The 27,028-nt window shown below is 34.7% G+C and overlaps 2 protein-coding genes across 5 annotated transcripts; one reads left to right on the top strand and one right to left on the bottom strand.

Moving 5' to 3' along the window:
• Positions 1–2,348: 2,348 nt before the first annotated feature.
• On the bottom strand, positions 2,349–17,902 carry slc1a8b (solute carrier family 1 member 8b). 3 transcript variants are annotated; one of them, XM_079875224.1, is made up of 15 exons: positions 17,812–17,902; positions 15,105–15,228; positions 13,176–13,462; positions 12,861–12,911; positions 11,120–11,370; positions 10,110–10,189; positions 9,487–9,702; positions 7,959–8,001; positions 7,662–7,872; positions 6,693–6,792; positions 5,354–5,587; positions 4,923–5,117; positions 3,425–3,559; positions 3,221–3,338; positions 2,350–3,064 (listed from the first exon to the last, which is right to left on the bottom strand). In XM_079875224.1, the coding sequence occupies exons 5-15, from the start codon at positions 11,360–11,362 to the stop codon at positions 2,912–2,914; spliced, it is 1,728 nt and encodes a 575-aa protein (XP_079731350.1). In that variant the 5' UTR covers positions 11,363–11,370; positions 12,861–12,911; positions 13,176–13,462; positions 15,105–15,228; positions 17,812–17,902; the 3' UTR covers positions 2,350–2,911. The 3 variants fall into 3 exon arrangements, with proteins under 3 accessions (XP_079731349.1, XP_079731350.1, XP_079731351.1); XM_079875225.1 differs by lacking the exons at positions 12,861–12,911; positions 15,105–15,228; positions 17,812–17,902 and having other exon boundaries at positions 13,176–14,057; XM_079875223.1 differs by lacking the exons at positions 12,861–12,911; positions 13,176–13,462; positions 15,105–15,228; positions 17,812–17,902 and having other exon boundaries at positions 2,349–3,064; positions 11,120–11,384.
• A 325-nt stretch (positions 17,903–18,227) lies between these two features.
• LOC307160895 (receptor expression-enhancing protein 6) lies at positions 18,228–25,586 on the top strand. Of its 2 annotated transcripts, none has more exons than XM_079875221.1 (5): positions 18,228–18,635; positions 20,695–20,788; positions 20,945–21,083; positions 22,412–22,580; positions 22,864–25,586. In XM_079875221.1, the coding sequence occupies exons 1-5, from the start codon at positions 18,518–18,520 to the stop codon at positions 22,869–22,871; spliced, it is 528 nt and encodes a 175-aa protein (XP_079731347.1). In that variant the 5' UTR covers positions 18,228–18,517; the 3' UTR covers positions 22,872–25,586. The 2 variants fall into 2 exon arrangements, with proteins under 2 accessions (XP_079731347.1, XP_079731346.1); XM_079875220.1 differs by having other exon boundaries at positions 22,757–25,586.
• Positions 25,587–27,028: the final 1,442 nt, after the last annotated feature.

Below are 27,028 nucleotides of genomic sequence, written 5' to 3'. Positions count from 1 at the left end.
TCCCGGCAGAGGTGCATGTTGCACATCCCTAAGAATATTCCAAAAATATTTGGACATTGAATACTAGGTACTGAGTATTTATGTAAAATGTAATCACATTTGAGCATCAGCATCTTCTGTTTATGGTTTGCGTTTTCTTTTGTTTTTGTTTCTCTAGGCTAATACATTAAGTTTAGTTTGTTTATTTGAAAATGGATATCCAGTACTAATGCACATGCTTTTTAAGACTGCCTTGTGATATTTGTGTTTTTTTTTTTCTTTTTCTTTTTCTTTTTTTGCTTTTGTGTTTCCTTTGGAAACCTTTCATTTTGTTTCACATGGCATTTACAATCATTAAATTTTATTTTGTTTTGCTCAACTTTTTGTTTTGTTTCTTTATTTTATCTTTTAATTAGTTCTTTAATTTGATCCATTTTTAGGTACAATGCAGTGTAAGTCAACTCAAGACTATTTCCATATTTAAAGATGCAGATAGCTGAGTTTAGGGCCCTTTCACACTAAGAATGATAACAATAATCATAACTATATTAGCATCCACACCAGTGGTCAAGAACGTTTTGTTAATTCTAAGTGTGCGCTATTTTCTGTCTGCCACTTTAAACGCTCAAGCTTCTTAGAGGGATAGTTAACCCAAAGAAATCCCTATTTTTTTCCATTACTTACTCGCCCTCAAAGTGTCCCAAACCTATTTGTCTTCTGCTGAACACGAAAGAAGACATTTTGAAGAATGGTGGTAACCAGACAGTTGATGGTGCCCATTGACTTCCATAGTAGGAACGAAAATACCATGGAAGTCAACTGTCTTGTTACCAACATTCTTCAAAATATATTTTGTGTTCAACAGAAGAAAGAAACTCATACAGGTTTGGAACAACATGAGGGTGAGTAAATTACAATTTTCATTTTTGGGTGAACTATCCGTTTAAAGTCAGGTGGATTCTGATTAGCTGATTCTGATTGTTATGGCTTTTCAGCTCGAAATCGTTCTGAAAGTGATTCCACAATATTGTTTCTCTGTGCCGTTGTGTGGACCGTGCTAATATATATTTAGAATTATTGTTTTTTTTAGAACTATATCTTTGTTGATGGTTATCGCCCTTGGTGCGAATGGGTCTTTAGCCCGCCAAGACCTCATGAGAAACACTAAATTACCACATTTCATGGTGTTAATTTTGAGTATCAGATCTTAAGTATTTATTTTTCAGGCATCGGACCAAATCATAAATATACAGTCTGACTACGTTTGACTTATTTGATTTGTGTGCCATTTATTTAGCCTTTCTCAGTGGTTCATATTCAACTTTTTCCAGAGGTTTTCTGCCGTAGTTCTCATTAATAAGCGGTGGGGAAGATAGAAACGGATAGAAACTCAATCTAACAGTTGTACAGTCATGTTCCTCAGCTTTGGCTCCTCTTAAGGTTTTCAAAATATTAGTTTTTAAAACCCCACATAGGTTCTTCTTTAGTTAGACAAACCCAAGAATTTTACAAATGCCTCTTGTGTAAATTGATCATTTTCAGCACAGACAGTTCTTAGGCTCCCTCTGCTACAAGACTTAAGGTTGGTATTGTGTGTGTGTGCATATATTTATATTATTGTGACTGACACTAATCCTAATCCTAAATGTTTTTGTACAGTGACTCACTGTTTTTTGTCAGGTTTGTAATAAGCAGTAAACTATACTTGCATCATCTGTTACTTTATGGTTCATGTGAACCTATTAGCAACTTTCAGCCACTGTTGGTTACACGTCATGAAAACACTTGGCATTCTCTTTTTGTGCACGTTTCGGCATATGTGCAATATTGAAAAGTGATTCGTAATGAATAGTAGTAATTATTATAGCAACCGTTTCCCTTTCCATCTTTTTTGATATCCTGATGTTTAAAAAAAATAATATTGCCCAATGTTTGAGTCAACTGAGATGCCAGTTGTAAAAAATATCAAATAGGATTTACTGGATGGTTGCAAATTTTAAGCCTTAATTTATGTAGAATATACTGGAAGTTTATTGAATGGTGGAATTATTTATATAGCTTGTGTATGGTTTTATGTGTTGATATTGATGAGTGTCTTAATTTTTTTTAAATACTTTTTGATTCTACATTGAACATCTGTTATGAGCTACTGTCTAACATGTAGTTGTGAAATAAAATATCAGGCATTATTGCAAAATCAGAAAATTTGTGTCTTGGTATTAGTGAACTATTAGCAAAGTAGATCTAGGAGTCTAACCATTTTTTTGGTTTGTATAGGTAGTTTTTGATATTTTGGTCAATTTTAGAAGGTATAAACTAACATTGTAGTTCTTTTTCTTTTACAGTATGAATAATGAAGACCAATAACACAAGGTTAATTTAACAATTTTATTAAGAAAATAAACAAACATAACCAATCATGATGATCTATATTCCCTCCCACTTGAAATGAACAGTGATTCTGTGCTCTGAACATAAGTAATAAAGAGATACACAATCACTGTTCTTGCAGTCATTAAAAAAAATCAGTTTGTTGTCACGGTACACTGTATGACAAGGCAACTGATGATCCATAATTGGAGCCCCAGTCAACTAACAAGCTGTGTAATGTTCCTGTTTGTACATGTTTTTTTTTTTTATTGTGGTCTAGTTTTAGTTTTACTGTCATTAACTATTGCGTTTTAAGGCAATTCTAAAAGATGAACATAAAAAAACACATGTTTTTGTCATTTGCAAAACCTCCAAGTTAAGGTGTCAAAAGCACTCAAATGTCCTCAATTTTCAAGTTCACCAAAGGCGACTGTTGAGGTAACAGTAACATCTGTGATGTAAAAAGACAGAATGGCACACATATAACAAAGGGGAGGTAAAGGGGGAAGGTTTTTGTGAAGTCAAGGCAGCTTCTGTTCCTGCTTGGTATCGTCTGTCAAAGTTAGACTTGGCAGAGGTTGTAACATGTAGTCGGCTTCTCGGTCACCTGATCACCGACAACCTCTAAGATGTAGTCCCTATTACCCAGTAGTGGAGTTTCAGATGTGGGAAAACTCTGCACGCTTTGGTTTCCAAAAGATATCATAGTATCTCTCTGCAAGACACAAAATACAGCCATTACACAGTTGTCAAATATGACCGTTTTGACTACTTGTTACTTGTGAACAACGGACCACTACTGCATGATACTTGCTTATCAATATTTCTAACTAGAAAATATGTAAATGAGCACATAGTGGATATATCTTACTCTCTCTGAGTTGCCTGTGGATGGGACGTCTTTCTGAAAGTCCTTTTTGCACAGGTGAGCCATGATTCCTGCGGCTAAGGCGTCTCCAAGCACATTGATCATTGTTCGAAATCGGTCCCTATTAAAAAAAAGATGCATGAGATTGACTTTTTATTTATATTGTGGGTTATAAGTAATAGTACTCACGCATTATGTTGTACTTACAGGATCCAGTCGATAGCTACAATGAGTGAGATGTCATCTGGAGGCAAACCCACTGAGGTAAGCACGATAACCATGGTAACAAGACCAGCCTGAGGGATTCCAGCTGCTCCAATGCTTGCTGCTGTAGCTGTGATGCTGAGAAAAGAGTCAAAGTCAAGTCACTGTATACTATCTGTCAGAAGTTTGGAATAATTCAGGGTTTTGAAAGATGCTCATCAAGGCTGCATTTATTTAAAGGGTTAGTTCACCCAAAAATGAAATTTCTATCATTAATTACTCACCCTCATGTCGTTCCAAACCCATAAGAACCCATTATTGGCCGACGCCGTTACCGCGAGTATCACGACGCATGCGTGTGGTGCTGACGCAGGAGCTGGCCAATAATGAGCCTGCGTTCTGATGTAGAACCTGGAAGTGCTGCACTGTGTTTACTATGTGATCAGCGTAAGAGACTGACAGAAACGAAGAAATTGTTGAATAAAGGGTTATTTTTGTTTTGTTTTTTTGCGCATAAAAAGTATTCTCATCGCTTCATAACATTAAGGTTGATCCACTCTAATCACATGGACTATTTTAACAATGTTTTTACTACCTTTCTGGGCCTTGAAAGTTGCAATGACGTTGCTGCCTATGGCTGGTTCAGAAACCTCTCGGATTTCATCTAAATGTCTTAATTTGTGTTCCGAAGATGAATGAAGGTCTTACGGGTTTAGATCGACACGAGGGTGAGTAATTAATGACAGAAATAAAATTTTTGTTTGAACTAACCCTTTAAACAAAAAACCTTTTTAACAAAAATACTGTAAAAACCATAATATTGTGAAATTTCACTTCAGAACGGTTTTCTTGTGATGGAATTTTTAGCAGCCATTACTCCAGTCTTCAGTGTCACACTTTCCTTTCAGAAATCACTCTAATATGCTGATTTGGTGCTCAAATAGTAATTCTTTTTACTATCAAACCGTTTTTTGCTCTTTAATATTTTTGTGAATACAGTTACATTTACCGTTACTGTTAATTTTTTATGAATAGAAAGTACAGTATTTTTTGAAATATAAATCTTTTTGTAACAAATGTAAATGTCAATTATGATCAAATGTACCCATGCTGAATACAAGTATTGATTTCTTTCATTTAAAAAAAATCTTACCTCAAACTTTTGAATAGTAATATATCATGGTTTCCCTCAAATATTAAACAGCAAAACCTGTTTTCAACATTTATAATTAGAAATGTTTTATGAGCTCCAAATCAGCATATTAGAATGATTTCTGAAGGATCATGTGACACTGAAGACTGGAGTAATGATGCTGAAAATTCAGCTTTGCATCATAGGTATAAATTACATTTGAAAATACATTCAATTAGAAAAGTTCTTTCAAATAAATGCAGCCTTGGTGAGCATAAGAGACTTCTTCCAAAACCATTGCACATCTTAATTATTCCAAATGTTTGACCAGTAGTGTACATCATTCTGAATGTAGCCAAAATACTTTACCTAATAGTAACAAGTTGTCCAAAGTCAAGTTCATACTCATTGACTTGTGCAATGAAGATGGCTGCCACTGCCTCATATAGGGCTGTGCCATCCATATTGATAGTAGCACCCACAGGAAGTACAAATCGAGCGATTTTCCGATCCACATGGCAGTTTTCCAGTAAGCATTTCATTGTAATGGGCAGAGTAGCTGAACTGGAGAAAGATGAATAAGGAATAAAACCATTAGTTTCATATTTCAAATGTTATAATTTAAAATGTAAAGATTCTGGTTAAGATTAAGTTTTTGAGTTTTCACATGGAATCCCTGGGTAGAACAAACACTTAAATTATTCAATTTAATATGATTCAACTGAACTATTTTCTGTAATAAATTGTGAATTAACTCTTGTTGCAGTGAGCTAAAAGCCTGTTCAAAATGGCTTCCTTACCTGGATGAAGTTGCCAATGCGATAACCAGAGCCTGGAGGAGTCCACGGATATAGCTAAATGGGTTTTTCCTGGTGAACACGTAGAAGAACATTGGCAGCAAAATCACACCATGCACGAACAGCCCCGCCAGAACAGTGATGAAGTACATTCCCAGCTTCTCTGCAAGGACTGCAGGATCATGCATGTCCAGGATTTTCCCAGCAACCAGAAATACAATTCCAAATGGGAAGTACCTGTACAAAGAGACTGGGGTATTAAAACGATATATATACTGAATGTATGTATATGTGTGTATATATACACACACACACACACACACACACACTACTGTATGTATATATACACACACATATATACACATACATACATATACATACACTGCTGTTCAAGAGTTTGGGATCTGTGAGATTTTTTATGTTTTTAAAATAAGTTTCTAATGCTCACCAAGGCTGCATTTATTTTATTTAAAATATATATATATAAAAAACTGTAATATTGTGAAATATTACTACAATTTAAATAAATGTTTTCTATTTGAACATATTTTTAAATTGTAATTTTTAAAAGCTTTCTATTTCAGATAAATGCTGTTCTTTTTAAATTTCTATTCATCAAAAAATCCTGGAAAACAAATTGTACACAACTGTTTTCAACATTGATAATAATAATAATAAATGTTTCTTGAGCAGCAAATAATCATATTAGAATGATTTCTGAAGGATCATGTGACATTGAAGACTGAGTAATGATGCTGAAAATTCAGCTTTGCATCAAATTACAAATTACAAATGACATAAATTACATTTTAAAATATATTTAAATAGAAAAGTTATTTTAAATTGTAATATTTCACAATAATTATTATTATTTTTTTGATCAAATAAATGCAGCCTTGGTGAGCATAAGTGACTTCTTTCAAAAACATTAAAAATCTTACCGATCTCAAACTTTTGAACAGCAGTGTATATATAGTTATATAGGTGGTGCATTCACTTAACTGAGATTTAAAAGCAAATCAGCTTTTCATTTCGCCTGACTCTTAAGCACATTTCCACTGCCAACATTTAATAGAATAAGGAAGCTTAAAGCTGCTTTTAAACTATTACCCTGACATATTGTAGAGCGTATTAAAGAGATTGCGTAGTTGGCTCTCCACTTGTTTTGGTCAGAGAATGCTGCTTTTTTTGACACATGCTTCTTTCACATGTTTGCATGACAAAACATGACGACTGTCCTAGAAGTGATGTAATAAAGTGAGCATTTCTGTCCTATATTTGAAATTACAAATCTCTAGTCCCAGTTAGGTAATTTTGGGCAATCTGATCCAGATCTACTCACCACATAGCAGCATTGATGATCTTCATGACACATTCATTGACACAAAGACAGACATTCACCAGGGGTGTACCTCTGGATCCCATTCTGCCAAGCAGAAGACCTGGGGAACAACAAGAACAAAATATTTTTATCAAAAGTTTCAGTAAATATGTTAATAATGTTATAAAAGTTCTCTAATATCAAATAAATGTTGTTCTTTTGAACTTTCTAGTCATTAAATAATACACTTTTTTAACATTAAGCATAAATGTTTCTTGAACATCACATCAGAATATTAGAATTTATTAAGGATCATGTGAAGACTTAATTAATGGAAATAAATTGCATTTAAAAACATTTAAATAAAAAAAGCTATTTTTAAATTGTAATAATATTTAATAATATTACTGTTTATTTTTTATCTAATGGAGCCCGGTTGAGCATAAGAGACTTCTTTAAATCTAAATAAATAAAAAATCTCACCAACCCCAAACTTTTGAACAGTTATATATATATATATATAGTATGTATAACTTATGTAGACATCACAAAGCCCTTCTATTTTTCACCAGCATTTAGAGGCCAGTTTTCAAATCAATGCAACAAGTCCCGCTCTACATGTTTTCTCATTAAATATCTTGTTCAGCTGCCAAAACCCTTTCATGTTGACTTAAATGCTTCAAATTGTACAATAAATGCTTCCCTGCTGAAAAGCTCAACATGATAATGATGGTCACCATTATATGTTGTATTTTGGACATTTGTCTCCAACATGGGATGCAAGTGTTCCCACCAGACGTTAGTTTACTAGTTTACTAGTATAAACTAGTTTATCCTGCTAGCTTTACTGGAGAACTCTTTTGCCAGTACCAAAGCGACACTAACGAGCTTAATCATAAGATTAAAAAAATGCAGTCCATTTTAATCTGGTCTATGCTGATCTTTTCAGCAGGGTTGAATGATGATATAACAGTTCCAATCCATACACACCCATAGTGGCAGAGAAAATGACGATTCCTAGCACATTCATCCCATTGCTTCTCCCTGGTACAATCTTATAGTGGATTTCAGGAGGAGGAGTGAGTTCCAGAAACACTGGGTGACCCATCTTGGGGTTTTCATAGTCTGGCATAATGTACACAAAGTTGGCTTGTGATGATTTTGCACTGTTTTTAAAATTAGACACAAGTTCTGTCTTATACTGAAACAGAAGAGCACAGATGGACAAGGATTAGGAACAAAAACAGTAGCGGATTAATTCCTCTGTTCTTCATGTGTTTCTCTCACCTGCTGAAATGTGGCTTCAATCAGATTGGATGGAATCATGTTTCTGTTGGGAAAACAAAACCCATCATACACAAGGCCATATATTTAAAACTATTTACAATCATAGATATTTCAGCAAAAGAGCTCATTTTCCTGAGTATATGCTATTAGCCTGTTTTCTGAGCAACGCATTGCAAAAATGTCTCGTTGTTTGTTTTCAGAATCACTGGATTTGATTATTGTATCAAGGCTGTGGCACGGCCAGCTAGCTAAAAAGTAAAGAAACAAAAAGCAGATCTGCTGTAGCACAGCCTCAATACTTGGAGGGCAGAGGCCATTGGCTAATGCTTTATAAAGTACCAATTCTACTGCTGTGTCCCTGACTAAAATCCAATTAAATCTGGTCCGGAGCTCAGGAGCATCTTTCGCACTCGAGAAAAGCCATGTTATTCACATCCTCTTTAGAGGCTTTCTAAATATACCTAATTCCAATCCTTCTGTCTGGTGACGGGATAGCGCAAAAGGGAAGCTTAAGCTTTGCAGACTTGATTGCAGCTTGAAAACAGTTATGTAAGTGCAACATGTTTCTCAATGTGTTTCTTAGACTGATAAATAAAACTTGTTTACAGTTCATAGTTCGAATGGTAAGAATTGATTGCTTTTTTTAATAAAATGAAATAATGCTACTATTTTAGGTGTCTCCACCAATGGACTAGTTTTTCCACATATAAACAATGTAAAAGATTTACATTTCAAAAGAGAGAAGTCAGTGTGTAATTCAGAGAGAACCGTGATAATCAATGAGAAATAATGCAGGGCAGAACTTGATTTTATCCGTGGGGATTCTGGGGAACTGATTTGATTTTGGGGCATTATAGCAGAATGCTAGTTTGAATGTCTCAGCTATTTGGCAACTGGTTAACACTATAGGCTATTCACTATATTTCTGCCTAAGTGAGATGGATAAGGTAAATAATGAACAAGCTGTTACATTTTGATTTAACATTATGAATACAAACACTGATGAATTACAATAGCAGCACCATGAAATAAATATTAAGAACGAAATTAAGGAAAGAACATAAATGTGGTCCATTTTGATTTCATATTGACTTGAAAGCCATTTAATGATGACAAAGAAATAAAGCTTGTTTGTCAACTTTCCCCCCCCCCCAACACTGCACTTTAAGTCCCTTTCAAGGTAATTCAAGGTAAGCCACTCGACGGCCATCTTGGAAATTATCTTGGGCATATATATTTTTTTGTCTAGGAACTAAGCACACACAGTTCTTTTCTGCTTGAATGGACAACCTAACATCAATAACATATTTTAAATAACCAATCAAATCTGACAGAAAATGCTGAAGGTTTCTCTACCTAATGTGTATTCACATTCTATGGCAATAAAACAAAGACAATCAGCTTTTAATAAGCTGATTGGCTCATTTAATTGAAAGACGGGACTTCCTTTCCTACAGCCGCCATTTTGAGAGCAAATTCTAAAATTTCTGGAACCCAGAGTTAAGATCTGATATTACTGTAAAGTTACCTGATCAAATCAAGCAGGGCATCGGCAGACGTCATCACTGGCCCTCCTGCAGCTTTATGTCCCTCTTTCTCAGTGCCAGTTCCGGGATGAATGATCAGCACCAGAATAATCCCCACAATAACAGCAATGAAGGTAGTCCACAGGTAATATGTGATGGTGAGAAGGCCCAGGCGTCCACTGGCCTTGGTGTCCATAGCAGACAACCCAGACATTAAACTGTAAGGAAAGTGTTGGAGTTTCAGTCAATAGGTGTGACCAGCTTTAAGTCAAACTTACTATGTTATTAACAGTTTCACCCATGTAGGCAGACAAGTTCCTTTTCCTCTATAATTTGTAGAAGTGTCTAGTGTTTTTTTTTAAAGTATGTTTAAATGTTAGACTCTAAAATATATAGGTATACTCTCTACAAAAATCAGCTATCCCACTATTTATTGAAAGGGTTTTAAAAACAGATGAACCTCAGAAGTAAAGCATTTCTTATGATGGATTTTTTTTTCTTTTTTTTTTTCTGTTGTATATTTAGTTGGTTTCTCAAAAATATCAAATATCAAGTATGTTTGGCCTCAGAAATGCGGACATCTTGAATGAAAGTGCATCTAAACAGAACTGGCATGGCGAGTTACCTGGATGTGATGAGAGGAAGAATCAACATTTTCAGCATTCTCATTAGAAGTTCTCCAGGAAAAGAAAAGTAGATTTTTGCCTGAGGCAAAAGGGAAAACATGACTTTGAGTGACTTTGCTAGTAAAGATTTCAATTCATTTCCAACATTCAAACCCTACTAGAATGACTTATCATATAGGCCTACTATTTCAGTAAAATCCCTGAAGAATTGCTTCAGTTGACTATTCTAAGTAATGTGTGTTTATCCTAGTTGACTCTGTAAGTTGTTTGGAGTTTATTTACAGATAACAAAACCCATATGCTTACATCCTTAGCAGGTGGACTACCAGGATTTAAGTACCTTATATAAGATCTGTATGCCACATTCCCATAAGGCTGGGAAATTATGTAACTTCTTTAAGAGGAAAAGTCATCAACAACATCTTAAAGTTAAAGGAATGTTCCAACTTTTAAATAAGCTAAGCTCAGTTGATGTATATCACTTTCAGACAATAATTTTGAGTCATCCCTCAATTTGTAGAAAACAAAAATGTAAACTTTAAAAAATAGCAAAAATCTGAAGTTCATTAAAGCACTTGTGTTATTTTCTTATGTATAAAATTCTGTTATTTGTTCTGTAAAGGTGTCTATAGCGGACACTACTGTTCTAGGTAAATGCATTTCTGTTTATGCATTACACATGTAATTTACACAGGCTACTTTATGTAAACAGTTCATTTCTGATATCATTGCGTGTATCATGCAAATGTTTTACATGGTGAAAAAAACATATAACTTGTTAACGTAGCCTATAACTGTAAACTTTTTCATTATTTTAATATTTTATTTATGTTCAATAAATTAACATTCAAATAGAGCTTTTCTTATTTTGAACAAATACTTTTCCTTTAGACAGATGCTATTATGGCTCTACTAATTCTGATAAGGCACAGACCATTGAAATTGTCAATTGTCACTTTTTTTTTTTATAAAGGCAATAACAAAATTGAATCTTTAGGTGCTAAGTTACCTGTGTTGACAAGTTCAAACTTCTCAATGTGAATCCCACCACACAGCCTGAAATTACCGCTAACACTGATAAGGTGAGCAAGCCGTTCCTTTTGCAGTAGTCCTTTATCCATTGCCGCAACTTTGTAGATATGGAGTTCTTGACAAGTTTCTTGAAATATTCCACCATGTTTCTCAAGGGACTCACGGGAGGGGAATGGCACTGTGAAGATGCCGGCCTTGAGCTACTCCGGTTCTCATCCATGCTCAGACCTGTGTGGGCAGGAAGTGTTGCGAGAGCCTTTCGGTGTAAACCTCTTCTAACAACAGATTAAGCAATTAAGTATAGATCCAAACCACTGCCTTCATGGCAGCAAAGTCAGAGGCGATTACAAGGGTATTAAAAGAACCTATACCTAGCCAAGAGTCTGGATGCTATATTGACTGTGGAAAGGGTCAATTTCAAAACAATTTTAGGTTAAAAACATTTTTGGAAACAATGAATATTGCAATCTGGGGGAGAAAGACTTGGGAATTTGACACAGGCTCAAACCCACATGAGCAGCTGAACATCAGGGGACAGTTGTTAAAATAAGTTTAATCTGGATCAGAATGATCTGGATTTGGAAATCCCATGTTTTGCTATCCAGGATCAAGTAATCCATCTTACTTTTGTACTGGTTTTTCAAATGAAAAACTTTTTCAAATTGTGCTGGCTTTCAATTCTTTTGCGTTCTCTCAGAAAAGTTCCTTGTATGATCTCTTATGATTGTGCAAATGTAGTATACAAACAGTGATATAAAACCCACTTTGAATTAAATATAATATTTTTGTTTTATGGCGCCAAAATCTCTTTTTTTACTTTACTGTAGGGCCTAGGCTACCGAAAGGCTTAATAGGTAGCATTTACTTCCAATTTTTTACTTTGACAGTTAATCTAATCAAAAGCAAAATAAAAAAAAATGTGTGTGTGTGTATATTACATGATATGCATTTTGTAATTTTTGACCAGTTTTAAAGTTTTATTACATTTTTGTTCCTGAAATCCACCCTTCTGCTCAGTATCATCCTGATTTTTGGGATCAAATTGGTATCCCAATATTACTAAAAAGTTTAAACAACTCAATTTATGATCTAATCTGATTTCTTTTGAACAACCCATTTTCAAGATTTGATCCAATCCGATAGCCGAAATCCAATTACTTTTGAACAACTGGCCCCTGGCTATATGCACTCCCAATAAATAATACTTTTTGGGTTAAAAAAAGATAATAACCCTTGTGCTGTTTTGAAAATCCTTTACCTAATTTGGTGTTCTCTATCAAAAATGACCAGCCTTCTAAATTGTTTGTAAATTTCTCATTATTCTTTTTTTTGCTTTTTTTGTCAACTTGCTTTCTTTCAATTAGCACAGATTTTGTATTTATTTTTGGATCTGATTGATCATATAGGCCTTATTGATCTGATCTTATGCACCTCAGTGTTTGAGTGAAAAAAACTTAACTCAAGCTTATTCACCTCAGAAAAAGAGGTGAATAAGCTCAGATTAATGAGGCCTACGACCAAAATTTTTCAAATAGAAACTTGGCCTAACTGTAAGAAAACAAGTTGAGAAAATAATTGAGATTGAATATTTTAATATTGAATATTTTAATATCAAATATTGGGCAATATCAGCATAACGAGAGATTTAGGCCGGTTTCATTTTTGACCACGAACACCACAAGTGGAACACAAAAAAATATTTGTTTATATAGGCCTACCTTGTGTGAGCAAAGTCAGTAAGTTTTAGCTAGCATTTTGGGAAGAAAATCCTGTAGCACAACAAAGTTTTATGTAATTGATTTTTAAAAACTTTTTTTTTTAAAGTTGACAAAATTAGTACACGCAGGTCTATCTAGATAAACTAGAATCATTAAAAGTGTATTATTACAGAGTGGGCTTGAATTTTTTTTAGCATCTCAGAATTCAGAATATATGAGATACTCTTCAAGATAAAACAAATAAACAATATATACGTAAATCATATGCAGTAAGAGGAGCAGTTCAGAAGAATGAATTAAAATGTATTAAATTACCAAGTTATCCTTTTCCCATACAGCACTCCTAGCTCACATGGAAAAGGGATGTTCTCTCAGTTTGACAGCTTTTTATGGCTGCACTGCTTTGACTAAGAACACATGCGTGGAGGCTATTCGGAGATGAAGGACATTCCCCTTATTAGTTTGAACGTCATGCCTTAATGGGATTTCTGCAGGTGCACTTTGCAGGCATTTCCGACACTAGCGTGTCCAGCAGGTATTGATTTAATAACCAGACAGCATTGGAAGGACTCCAGTCCAGGAAATGAAGGTGTGTTTTGGTCCTGAAAGGTAAAAGAGCCTTTATATTAATGCAAAACAAGATCTGAAATGCAGACTCCGAACAAAGTAAATAGTAATTCTAAGCTGATTTCTTTAGTTGTATCAATTTAAAAAAGCTATATGCTAATGTCCTAAATGAAGACTAATACAAATTGCCATATGCAGACCTCAACATCCAACCCGGGTTGCAACATCAGACATGGGTACATGAAACATGGGTGATTACCTGATCATTTTGAGCAGATGAATAAATGATTCCTGACAAGACAATATAAAACGAAGAAAACAAATAGCTAAATGTGACCGCACAACCAGGACAATTGTGTAAATAGAAATAGCAAACAGTTAAACAATGAATCTATATTGTTTATTCATGCCCCAGTGCACGCTGGGTACCTTTTTATTTTATTTTTTTAATTATTATTTCAAATATTGTTTTTATTGGTCACACTTTAGTTTAGGGTCCAATTCTTACTATTTTCACTTACTAACTTCTTCTGTTTATTAATAGTAAGGGAGTTGTTAAGTTAAGGTATAGGGTAGTAGGCATTAGTATGTGCTTTACAAGTACTAATAAACAGTCAATATCCTAGTAATATGCATGCTAATAAGCAACTAGTTGATTGTGAGAAACTAAACTAAAGTGTTACCAAATTATAGTGTACTTTATAGTCAGTGTTGGGGGGTCACGCATCACAAGTAATACGAGTTACATAATCAGATTACTTTTTTTCAAGTAACTAGTAAAGTAACACATTACTTATAAATTTATAAAGAAAATATCTGTTACCTTTTGTATATATATATATATATATATATATATATATATATATATATATACATACATACATATATTAAAGGTAACAGATATTTTCTTTATAAATTTATAAGTAATGCGTTACTTTACTATATATATATATATATATATATATATATATAGTCATTAAAAACAAACAAACAAGCCCAGGTGAGAAAAATGCAACCCATTATTACTATGCATGAAAAGTAACTACTTTGCTAAGGAGTAATGCAATATGGTAATGCATTACTTTTAAAAGCAACTTTTCCCAACACTGTTGATAGTTTACTTTATTTTTTACATATTTTAATTATTATTTATTTTGGTTAATTAAATTATTCTGGGACTGTCATGCCATATATTTGATAGTCCAGGGGGTCAAAACAACTGCACATTAGAGTGTGTTGACACCAACCAGGCCATGTCTATATTAAAAATATAACTAGAAAAATATAACATTTTGCAGGGTGAATGGGACTGCACCACAAATTCGTATATGTAAACACTGTCATGGCAAATGCCCTCTCTCTCTTTGCAAAAATTTCTCAGTCAAGAAGTTCCAGATGCCAAAAGTAGACTTTATTGCAGCAAACAACAAAGCCGAGACACCAGCTGACCATCTGACAATTACACTTGTAGCCTAACTCTAATTTTTATACTGTTTTTGACCAATGATCTTATCTACAGGTGTTTGTCACTTCTTTTCATCTTCAAACAGTCTCCCCACGGTTGAGTACTTTCCAACTCTTAATTAGCGCATCTACCGTTTTTATCAAACCTTTTAGCTTCTCCTTAACAGTGGCATGGCCTGTTTATCTTATGTTGAAGGCCAAAGAAGGATTTACTATTATGCAGGTGAAAGATCAGGGTGAGACCTACAGTGTCATTGTGCAGGCTTTGTTACCCATCTTGAAGGCCAAAAGAAGAGCTTTCCATCACTATGCACGTGCAGAGTCATGGCAGGTTCAGCTAAAGGGAGACATAAAGTGTAAATTACAGCCTGAAACCACAGAGGCTATTCATATTCTGCAAATATATCCAGAATGTCTAATAAAAATATACAATTTTATTTAATACACGCATATGTTATAGTGGTACTCAGTCAAATATATGTAAATGCTGTCCAGACAAAACACATATATACACATATTTTTTTAGTAATAGAGATAGAGAGATATATGAAACAGGATGTCATTTCATTACAGTTTCTCACACAGGATGGCCAATGGCTGTGCTAATAATCAGGTATAAAGTCTTCCGCAGTTCTGTGAAAAGAGGATTAAGTCCTCTGGACAATTAGCACATCCTCTGACGGCACACCATGGAGTTGTTATCCATTGCAATTTGGTTTGATGACTTTTTAAGAGTTAGGGTACACATGCCTGTCCCATTTAGTGACATGTTGGCATTGTGAGCAGTCGGAAGATTTGCAGACACATGATCATCTCATCATTAATCTCATTTAACTAAGACACCCAACTATGGATCACCTAATTGCAGGAGTGTGCGTGTACCAGAGGTGTTTTAATACTGGCCTGGCTGAGTATTGAATGGGTTAAATGGATTAATGCTGATTTGACCATGACAAAAGTGTGACAGCTAAATAAAATAAAATAAAATAAAATAAAATAAAATAAAATAAAATAAAATAAAATAAAATAAAATAAAATAAAATAAAATAAAATAAAATAAAATAAAATAAAATAAAATAAAATAATCACCATGAGGAAACAGTGTTTACGGTGTATGGAAATTTTTATTAAGGATACTTCTAAATATCAAATGAGTAGAATGACATCTCTGGCTTGAGATTTTACTTGGTTATAGAAGTTACCAGTGTGATTACTGAAATGTTCTTTTCATGTATTCTCTAATGTCTTTTGGTATCTGTGAGGTGACTGCGGTCTAGCCCATGCTAGGAATACAGCAACAGTGCTTGCTTATTTAGCCCGGCTTCCAGAAACGAAATATGGACTCGTTTTGAAAGGTATTCAATATGTGTTAATATATATATATATATATATATATATATATGTATATATATATATATATATATATATATATATATATATATATATATATATATATATATATATATATGATATTCTAGATTACCATGACGATTATAGGTCACAAGGGTCATTGGAACCTATAGTTGAGTGACCATTTCTTGGTTAAAATCTTTACTGTGTTAGATTAAAGTGTCCTCTCATTGAGAGAAAGAACATGTTATCTGGATGTTTTGGAAAGAGTCTCATGTTTATCTTTAGAGCCTGGCCAAATCCAACCTCGAAGAAGCTGTGTGTCTGTGTGTGTGTTATGGTTACAGGTTAAGGAACAAGTGGCATTATTGGAGATTTGACTGGCTTCTTTTCTTCGACATGTTGGCGCCCATCAGATCTGTGACCTGGAAGGTCACGACATGCCTAAATTCAGGGTCTGAGTTTCAGCCGCATAATCGACGGAGATATGCTTCAGTCTATCAGTCCATGTGTAGAAATTTATGTTTATTTATTTCTTAGCCAATCAGAATCATTCAACCTGAAGCAAGGACGTTAGATCTTGGTGAAGGGTATAACTGCTGTGATCTTTGTAAGCGGTGCGGCCTATGAACTCCTTGCGAGTCTTGAAGCTGACTTCTGCTGATGAAACTGCAAACTATCTTCAGTACAAAAATTCTTTTAATTGTATTAAATTGACGCTAACTCCTGGTCTTAATCATATCTGATCCTTGGGTCTTTTAAAAGCAAATCCCTAACACTCCTCATACAGCAATATAGCTGAATGTTAGTGTCATATGAGATATCTCACACAGACTTTATTACCAATCACCTCATATATCATTCATTAATTCATTCAATCATTTGTTCTGCTGTAGCACAACAGGGCCTTGAGTTATATAGTATACGAACAACTTATGATATGAGTGATAAATTGTCAAGTGTGAATGGGGCAAAACAATCCTTTTTTAATGAAAAACATTTTTCTATTAAAACTTCAAAAACTTGAAACCTTAAATAAAATGTATTTTTGATGATTCTTTTGTTTTATTCTGAATAAATACTTAAGGCCTATATTACAAAGATGGGTGTTCAGATATTGACATTTGATCACATCTACTAGAAGGCAAATTAAAACATTTTCGGAATGACATACTCTTGTGTCAATTATTAATGGCGGTTAAAATGTATTGCCTTTAGATGTTTAAAGGGCAACAACTCCAACTTAGTCCCATCTTTGCTGAAGTCTCCCTACTAATTTTAGAAATACCATATAAAATAAAAAGTTAAATCAAAAATAGTAATGCAAATGCTAAAAGAGCAAACATTTCTTTAGGGACATAAAATGAGAGCAGCACACAGTGTAACTGAGGTGAATGCCGAAAGAAACGAAGAGAACAGTGCCCTCCTCTGGTACATTTTAAAAATGTCAAATGTGTTTGAAATACAGCTAAAGACCAGTGTATGCTAGGTCATTTTATAAAACATTTTACTGTCTATGTATAAAACCCATTAGTAGGTAATTTAAAATTGAAGATTATAGATTACTTACTTTTTATATTGACATTATGTAGGATTTCATCTCACATAGCCCAGCTGGTCCGCATCAGAGGCAGATATGGGTTCCCTTTGAATTTCCTGAGTTTTGAAATATATGAGTAAAATCAATATATATTACATACAAACAAACTCAAACGTGAAATTTTAAGAAGCTGTGTGTGCGTTTTCTGCTTTTTGTTGTTGTTGTTACAGCTGATAAGTGACGATGATAGTCTGAGGGAACCTTGCGGATTAGCTTTGAGTTAGCCTAAAAACTCATTTAAATTTAGAAACTTTGCATTAGACAATTTGCTTAGGCCTACAACCAAGGCTGCATTTAGGGGGTAAAATGAAGATAGTAAGAGGAAAATAGTAAAAGAGAACATTTTATTCTTCTGAAACAAAGCCATACTTTCATTACACTCCAACACGCCTCCTTCTTTCAATGCAACCTTGCTCTCAGTAAAAGGCGCAGCTAGTCAGCAGCATTCAGCAGAATCGTAATCACCTGTGAGGGAGGTGGAATCATATATTTTTATTAGATTCGATTGGTTCATATAGTTTGTGCTCAGCGCCCGCCTGTAACGAGCCAGTCCCGTGCTGCTGCTGAGACTGAGGGACAAACTTTCCCCAAGTTAGTTTGCTTAGCTTGGAAAACTTGTTTACAATTCTGGTCCTGGTCACGGTCTGCTGTACTACTATAAATAAGGAGGGACAAAATGTTAAACACTATTACAGAACGTTATGAAGCGTTTTTTAAGCAGAAGAACGTAGTAACGGATTTTCTATCTGTTTTAGAGCAAAAAACTGGAGTTCAGAAACAGTACATTGCAACAGGTACGTGACTGGTTTTAATCCTTCGTTTGGAAGCAGTTTTAATTATTTAGTCAGGGATAGTAAGCCTTACATTATGTAGGCTATTCAAGCTTTGGCTATCAGCTGTCAGACTTTGATGGACTTCCGTGAGTTTAAAGTCCTTTGTATCCATGACCGTCGTCGAAAATTTATTTTCTTTACATTATGTGTTCATTCTTTTAACAAGTAGGTCTAACTGAAGTTACTGTGACCCATATGTCAAGCCTTTGTTGAATGTTGCAAAAGAGTGCAAAGGGCTTTGGGAGTCATACTGATAACTGTCTGTAGGCTAACTTAGCCTACACTACATGGGTCTGCTGAAATTATGGAATTCCAAGTAAACAGACACACACACACACACACACACACACACACACACACACACACACACACACACACAGAGAGAGAGAGAGACACACTCGATTCAGAGGTTCTTTTGCGCTCTGATTGTCATTACGCGGTTCCAGACATCATGGCATGGTATTCCATTCTCAGTACAATTAAAGCCATTTGTCGCACACACTGTTGTTTATTACCGTTTTATATAATTTTTATTTATTTATTTATTATCAATGGACAGTTGTTGACTCGCTTGAAACGATTCAGTTTCGTTAAATAATAGTTCAGACAATCTGTGGGTTCAGACCGGATTTGAGAATCGGTTGAACCAATTAATTATAGAAATTCGAATCAAGAGAATGATTCATTCACGAATCAAACATTACTCTACTGTGTGTGTACACTTGTACAGATATCTTTGTGAGGCCCGGTTTGAGTTTTAGACCTGCGAAACTACACGTCCTCACTTTCTGAGACCCCTTTAAAGGCCTGTTTGAGGGTCAAGACTTGGTTTAGGGATAAGGTTATAATTATGTGTAGCCAGGTTTAGGGTAAGGGTTTGGGTTATGCACTTATGTTATAGGGCTAGGGTAAGGAGCTAGAGATTGCATTGTGTCAATGAATGTCCTCACAAAGATAGATGTACAAGAGTGTGTGTGTGTTTGTGTGGCAAGAACAGATGCTGCACACACGGCTTTCCCCTGAGGGTTATCTGTCATTTCCCTGGTGCATTTACATCAGTTTATCAGTTACTTCTCTTTGTTTTAACTACATGCGAAACATCAAGCAGATGATCTGTAAAGTGCCATTATCAGATGCGTTAATGGGTCCAGTGGTTCAAATGCATTGACTGGTTACCTGAAATGTCTTAATCGTGTGATGTGGCTGTTTCTTGTAAGACATCTCTGGGTCTAATTTCTTCTTCCAATAGCCACTCCCTAGGGTTATTTTTAAACAAGTCTTCAAGTGTCACTGCTGAATTGCAGTGGCTAGACTACATAGCCTGATTGGGGACAAAATCCCTTACATTCACACATCCTCCTGAGAACCAGATTTTGTGTGAGCTTTACATTACATTGGAGCATAAGAAACAAATTGAGTTTTTTTTTTTGTTTGTTTGTTGAGAAAATATATTTAATTCATATTTTATGCCACAACCTTTATAGAGGACACCAGGGATAATTTAGCCTATTAAGAAAAGAAATTGCATGATCACGTATAGGGAACACGCAATAAATTTTTTAGGTCTCAGGCTATTTTTAACCAAACTTTGTATAAAGATGATTTTCAGCTGTTATGAAAGATATAACACAGTGAATTGATATACTATTTGACTTCATGCAATATGTGGGTAAAATGGCCATAAATGGGTAGTCCCATTCTATGCAATGTATCTACATTGCATCTAATTTGCATATTAATGTGTTCTTGGGGCAATGTCTCTACAGGACATTCAGACTTAATGCTGTGACATGTATGGTCTGAGATATTCGCTAAAATATAATGTCCACCACAGAGGAAACAAGTCTATGCTTGGGTCTCAGGAGGATATAAACAATATGTGTTTGAGCAGCCGTTGTTTGTTCTTGTTCTATCCTGTTAGGTGTCAACAATGAGACAAAATGCAAAGTCATCAGTGCTCCTAAATGCCGTTCTTCATTTGAATAATGGCAGTGATCATGTGTCTCTGTTTGTTCTGCAGGTGCCGTGTCTATTGTGGGACTCTATTTGATATTTGGATATGGAGCCTCTCTCCTCTGCAACTTGATTGGTTTCGTATACCCAGCGTATGTCTCGTAAGTATTTGCGACATCAAATTTCACAAATGTAGTATGCTTATTGGTGAAGATTTTTGACCTGGATACACACACACACATATGCATGTTTCCACAGCACAATAATGAGAGCAACCCACACTGAATTGGCCTGTTTTCATTCTGTTCCTCATACAGCATCAAAGCCATCGAGAGTAACAATAAAGATGACGACACCAAATGGCTAACATACTGGGTGGTTTATGGACTCTTTAGCGTTGCTGAATTTTTCTCTGATATCTTCCTCTTCTGGTTTCCCTTTTACTATGCTGGGAAGGTATGGTGTTTCAGTATCAAAACATATTTCATTTATGCTTTGATTGTATTTGCTTGTTGGAGATCTGTTTTAGGTTGCTGTATGAGAACTGTAAATGTATTGGTATGTAGGTCATGCTGAGAGGTTTTGCATCGTGTATATTTAGCATGCCTGACTATCTGCCAACTTGACCAACAGCCTCATTTCAATTTTGATCCTTGTTCTAAATTTGACTGAGTGCTTTATAGCCAATTTATACAAATGAATGGCAGCTGACTAAGTTGAACTGAGGTCTTACATGATATGGATAACTTTTTCCAATTTTTAATTCCTAATTAAAAATCATTTTTAATGAGATGTTCACTATGGCATGATCTGTCTAATGAATTTGGACAGTTTGATGTGGATGTGGTGAGATGGTAACACTTTATAAGAGTACTAGTAAGGTTTCATTTGTTAACATTAGGTAACTGCATAAATTAACATGAATTAACAATCATCAACACTTCTACAGCATTTACTAATCTTAATGTTAATCTCAGCATTTACTAATACATTATTTAAGATCAAAAGTTGTATCTGTTACATATTATTTAATGCACTATGATCTCAAATGAAAATGGACATTTTATGAACTAACATTTAACAAAGGTTAATGTTGTAAAATATATTTTTAATTGTTAGTTTGTTTTAGTTAATGCATAAAGTAATGTTAACAAATGATACCTTAGTGTAAAGTGTTACAGGTTAGATGATAAATCAATGTATTGATTAGTTTGATGAGGTTGCTGAGTTTTATGTCAAGGCCAAGGGACTATTCGAGCACTAAATTGTCAATAACCAGCTGTGTTGATGTAAACCACAAGGAATATTCAGTTATTACTTTAAAACTCAGTTGTTTTCTTTAACCTGATGTTCAAATGTTACTACATTTTAGAGCATTGTAGTTTGGGGTTGCTAAGATTTTAGAAAGAAGTCCCTTATGGTAGCTAAATACAGTAAGAATAGTGATATGAAATATTGCAATTTACAGTAATTGTTTTCTATTTTTAAAATGTTATTTATTCCTGTGATGGCAAAGCTGAATTTTCAGCATCAGTCTCTGGAGAGTTTTCATACTCCAGTCTTCGGTGTCCTTCAGAAATCAATCTAATACTGATTTGGTGCTCAAGTAACATTTCTTCTGATAAATGTTATAAAACGGTTCAAAAGAGCAGCATTTGAAATCGAAATCTTTCTGAACATTATAAATGTCTTGACTGTCACAGCTGTTGAATTGAACGCATCCTTGCGGAATAAAGTATTTCTTTATGAAGAGAAATAAAAGGATTGCATTTTTCATATTTCAGTGCCTGTTTCTGCTGTGGTGCATGGCTCCGTTCTCATGGAATGGCTCTCAGATCATATACACACGTGTGGTGAGACCTTTCTTCCTCAAGCATGAAGCAGCATTTGACAACGTTGTCAGCGATTTGAGTGGCAAGGCCAAGAGTGCAGCAGAGAGTGTGGCAAAGGAAGGTAAACAATAACTCTCAGTCTTCAGAAATCCATATTCAGTCTGTTATTAAATTACTGCTTGTGTCTTATGTAATTCGTTCACTTTTGCATTGGTGTAAGCTAATCAATATTTGGGCATTGTCAGCAATCTGTATGGTCCAATTTTAGGTTTGTTTTCCTCTGCTTTTTTCCAACAGGCTTGACATTGCTGAACAGTGATAAGAATAAGTGATTTGAAGGTGGGGATATGAAGAATAATTTTACCAGGAGCCCTGTGTTTACATTTTTTTTTTCATTTATTTAGTCACTTAAACCCACTGAAATGATTCATCTTTACTGCATCTGAGCCAGGCAGCGCAATCATCTCAAGATGGCCCTTAAAAGTTCTTAAATTTCTCAAATGGTCCACAAACGTTCTTGGGATACTATTTTGTGTTCATCCTATACATTATTTTAGCACTTTGACCAATGAAAGAAAATGTTTAAATCACTGTCTTTTAATAAATAAAACTGGAAAGAGCTATGCCTAAATATAAACCATGTTCTCCAAATTTATATTTGTAGTCTTCATTTATTTTCACCAAATATTACTTAAAGTTGAACTTTATGTTGCTTCTGTTTTGCCTCAGGAAAAGTTAAATAGGCTTGTCTTCACAATTTTGTCTTTTTCAGTGTATTAGTTTCAAGCATGACCAACATATGTTTTGATATATGGTGTATTTGCTATGTTGTCTAGCTCTGGGGGTCACATGGATGATAACTAAATTTGTCAAATTCCATGCATCATATCTCCCTTTCTGTAAGATCAAGGTCAGTGTATGTATGTGCTCTAGGTTGATGCTGAGGTGCAGGTATTTTAAATTGTGACCTTGAACTTCAGACTTGTGAAGTTGTGGCCTCTAGGAGTGTACATCTCACCCTGGGTCCCCTACTTTCTGCACTCCCTGGGCAGTTTGACGGCTCACCTTGGCTGCGTCTGAAATCGCATACTTTCTTGAGTAGGTACTTATTTTGAATAAGTTTGACTGCTAAAAAGTATGTTCTATATAGTATTAATGTAGTCTGGACGTGCTACATTCGTCATGTTGCCCTTATCATGTGACCTACCAGCATCGGTTGCGTCGCGTCACTGTCATTCACAAATCCTCTCCAGTGGCCTCATGGGATAGTAATGTGTCCATGGTATACTATGCACTCTTCAGAATCTCGCCGGAAGAAGTAGGTCATCCGGGTTTTTTTTGCCTACTCTTAATGTGAATTTGGACTTACTTTTGTGACATACTGTTTTTCGGCCACTATATAGTAGGGAAGAATGTGATTTCGGATGCAGCCCCGGTTTGGTTCATCATGCAGATTGACGGGGTAACAATCCAAGATGATGTCATGAGAGTTTGAGACGTAACTACAGGGGTCAGGGGTTGATTTCTGTAGATTGCTGCTTTAGTAATTCATACTTTTATTGTGGTAGTATTGTGGGTTTGAGGTCAGAAAATGAGACCTAAACAATGAACTCCATAAACAAGTATGGCAGCTTGGAGATACAGTATCTCCAGCTTTACCCTTGCCAAGAATAACTCTATTTTAGTAGTGCACTATTAAAGAGTTATAGGGTATTAAAGCATTATACATGGGGATTAGGAAACACAGTATAATATTTCCTATTGGCTATTAAGATGTTATGCAACAAAGCTGTTATATTAATCGTTTTTTTCCATAGTGGACAGAGAAATATGAAGCCATTTTTACACCCTTTCAGTATGCTGAACTTGAGAAGACTAATTATACCTCCTCAAGCTGCAAGTATCAGTGGACGAAAACAGGCCATGAGTCATTCTTTATAACAGGAGATATTTGAAGTAGTAATCATAATTATGTACTTTTGCTCTTTTTACTGCATCCAGCACCGTCAGGGCTGTCAATTATTGTCAATGTCAATAAGAATTTACTTTGTCATTTGTGAAGCCTTAATTGTCTACAATCTTGAAATAATTTAAGTAACTTAAGGATCTGATTAAGTGAAACAACAAACTTTGGTATTGATGTTTATATTGTTAAAGTGTAATTTGAGTGGTTATTTTGGTTATTTGAAAAGTTCTTATTGATTAAACAGTCTGTGCACCCTTCCCTTTAAAATCAACATATAGTAACATTTGCAGTGCTTGAAATACTGTATTTTCATACTGTTCATGTTACATAAGAAAGTACATATATAGTATATACTGTATGTGATAACCAAATTACATAGATTCAATATTTACCTTGAGATAACTAGCTGGGAGATTATTATATCTTACTGTACATTGAGTCTGTTTTGCCATTACACTAGTATTTTTTAAGAAATAGAATGCACAAGCATGAAGATCTACATGTACACACATTTTATAGCCTATATATTTATATACATGTAATATTTAATATATAAAATAAAATGCAAATAATATGTGCACTTTCATATTAACGGTGCAAGTGTAGAGTGTGAGGTCAAGTATCTGCCATAACAGAGTGTGTGCAATGTTGTTTAATTGGGCAATGTCACTGTAATATTTGTTCAGGGAAGGCAACAGTTGTAGTGCAAGTGGGAATTCAAGTATACCACGGGAATCCGAGCAAGAAGTAAACAAGGGTGTGTGAATCCCTGTCTGATTGTTTAATCATGTTAAAAGCTGAGCTATAGCGGAACAGCATTCTCAGGTTACCTTTGTATTGCAAGAGGACAATGTGAATGGTAGAGCATGTGCATGTGAGTACACTGAGCAAACTGTGTTTTCACTGAGATCTGGTTCTGTATTGACCCATGATCATTCTGTTTAAGCACTAATACTGACAGTTTCCATTTAAACTTCTTTTCTTTTCTTTTTTTATGGCTTAAGAAGGGGACAATTGATAGGGATGCCAAAAAGTTTAATGGCATGTCTATGAATAGGCCTAGCCTACAACTACTTTATGTAGAGCACTGCTGTGCAATTGGTAAATAAATTCACACAAGATTGTATGCAATTGGTCTGAAATAAATGGAAAGTGAATATATTTATTAGTATTGAAAATTAATGTCTACTTTTGCATCTACTCTCTTTCTGAATATAGCCTAACATCGAGCGTTTTTTTGGACCGTGTAGTACTGATTCTTGTAGGAAGAGGGAGACAAACAGCACCACTGATTTAATGTGATGTCTGATGTAATCCGACAAGACAAACCAACAATTAATCAGGCACTTTAATAACATTATACTGCATTTATAGAGAGAAACACAAATACATAAAATGATCTTTATCCATTGGACAAAAAACATCATTGAAAATAAATGTAAATGTCTCAAAGAAAAAAACAGATCACTTAAATCACCCTAACCTAATTTTCAGTTTGGTTGTTGCTTAGTATTTGACATGGGGTTTTACAATTTAATTTCTTTTCATTTGCAAGGGAAAGAAATAAAAGGAGTGGAGAATATTGAATATCAGACATTGTTATGAGGTGACTAATATCCACACGCTGTTTGCGGCCTGGCCTCCTGCTTCCTGCAAGCTATTATCATGCACAGCTCAGCCTGTCTTTCGTGATTATATTTGATACCGCCTCCATCTCTCCACACAAAAAGATTCTGCATGTTTAATGAACTCCAGTTTATATACACATTTAGTGCTTAAGTTCTTGACTTATACCTTGCCTTTGTTTGATACTCTAATTGTGCTGTTTGATACCTGTTAAGTATTATACAGACTTTTACACAATATTCTGTCAGTTACTTTTATGAGAATGTGCCTTGTGAAGGGTTATTATATAAAGCTGAGATTAAAATGGACCATCCTTCCCAGACCTTGGTTGCCAGACAAAGAAAACTGAATTGCCTCAAGGGACTCTGCGCCATTACCCGCTAAGATTCAACAAAAAGATTCAGACACTGTGACAGAGACCGCTATACACTTTTCTGTCTGCCTTGTTAGCCACAGGCACAGCCAAAGCACCTCCAGGCTTAGTGAGATGGTGCACAAAACACTGTAACAATGAGAAAGTGCTTGAGGCACCATTTGGTGTTTCCTCATGCCATGCTGGCTGAACCCTCATGGAGAACAGGCATGCCTTTAAAAGCACTTGAGAAATCCTTTGAGTACACCTTTGAGGGAGCTTTAAACTTTCAAAGAAACCCCATGCTTTGTCAAGTATGTTTTTTATTTTATAGTGATATGTGCACCCTCCTCGTATTTACCTATTTAATTTATAATTTATTAAAAAATTGATTTTCATATTTTTTAATGTATTTTAAGTGTTTAAATAAATTTTTAAACTTTTTCTTTAAATTTATTTTTAAATGTTGATTTAAATGTGTTTCCCCCCAAAGTATTTACATTTAGCTTTTTAATGTATGTATGTATGTATGTATATATATATATATATACACACACACAGTATATATGTAGGCTATATATATACATTTATTTACATTTATATGTATATGTATATATATGTGTAT

The sequence above is a fragment of the Squalius cephalus genome, assembly GCF_949319135.1.
Source record: "Squalius cephalus genome assembly, chromosome: 7".
NCBI lineage: Eukaryota > Metazoa > Chordata > Actinopteri > Cypriniformes > Leuciscidae > Squalius > Squalius cephalus.
The sequence above is the reverse complement of the archived record's forward strand: the minus strand, read 5'-3'. Positions and strand labels throughout refer to the sequence as shown.

Excerpts from the sequence above, each read along its gene's own strand:
- slc1a8b (XM_079875224.1), bottom strand. The coding sequence starts at position 11,362 with ATGGATGAGAACCGGAGTAGCTCAAGGCCGGCATCTTCACAGTGCCAT. Across the intron at positions 6,793-7,661 it reads CATTTTCTCTGCCACTATGG|GTCTTCTGCTTGGCAGAATG; the intron begins GTGTGTATGGAT and ends GTTGTTCCCCAG. Across the intron at positions 5,588-6,692 it reads ATCATCAATGCTGCTATGTG|GTACTTCCCATTTGGAATTG; the intron begins GTGAGTAGATCT and ends CTCTTTGTACAG.
- LOC307160895 (XM_079875220.1), top strand. The coding sequence starts at position 18,518 with ATGTTAAACACTATTACAGAACGTTATGAAGCGTTTTTTAAGCAGAAG. Across the intron at positions 18,636-20,694 it reads GAAACAGTACATTGCAACAG|GTGCCGTGTCTATTGTGGGA; the intron begins GTACGTGACTGG and ends TTTGTTCTGCAG. Across the intron at positions 20,789-20,944 it reads GTATACCCAGCGTATGTCTC|CATCAAAGCCATCGAGAGTA; the intron begins GTAAGTATTTGC and ends TTCCTCATACAG.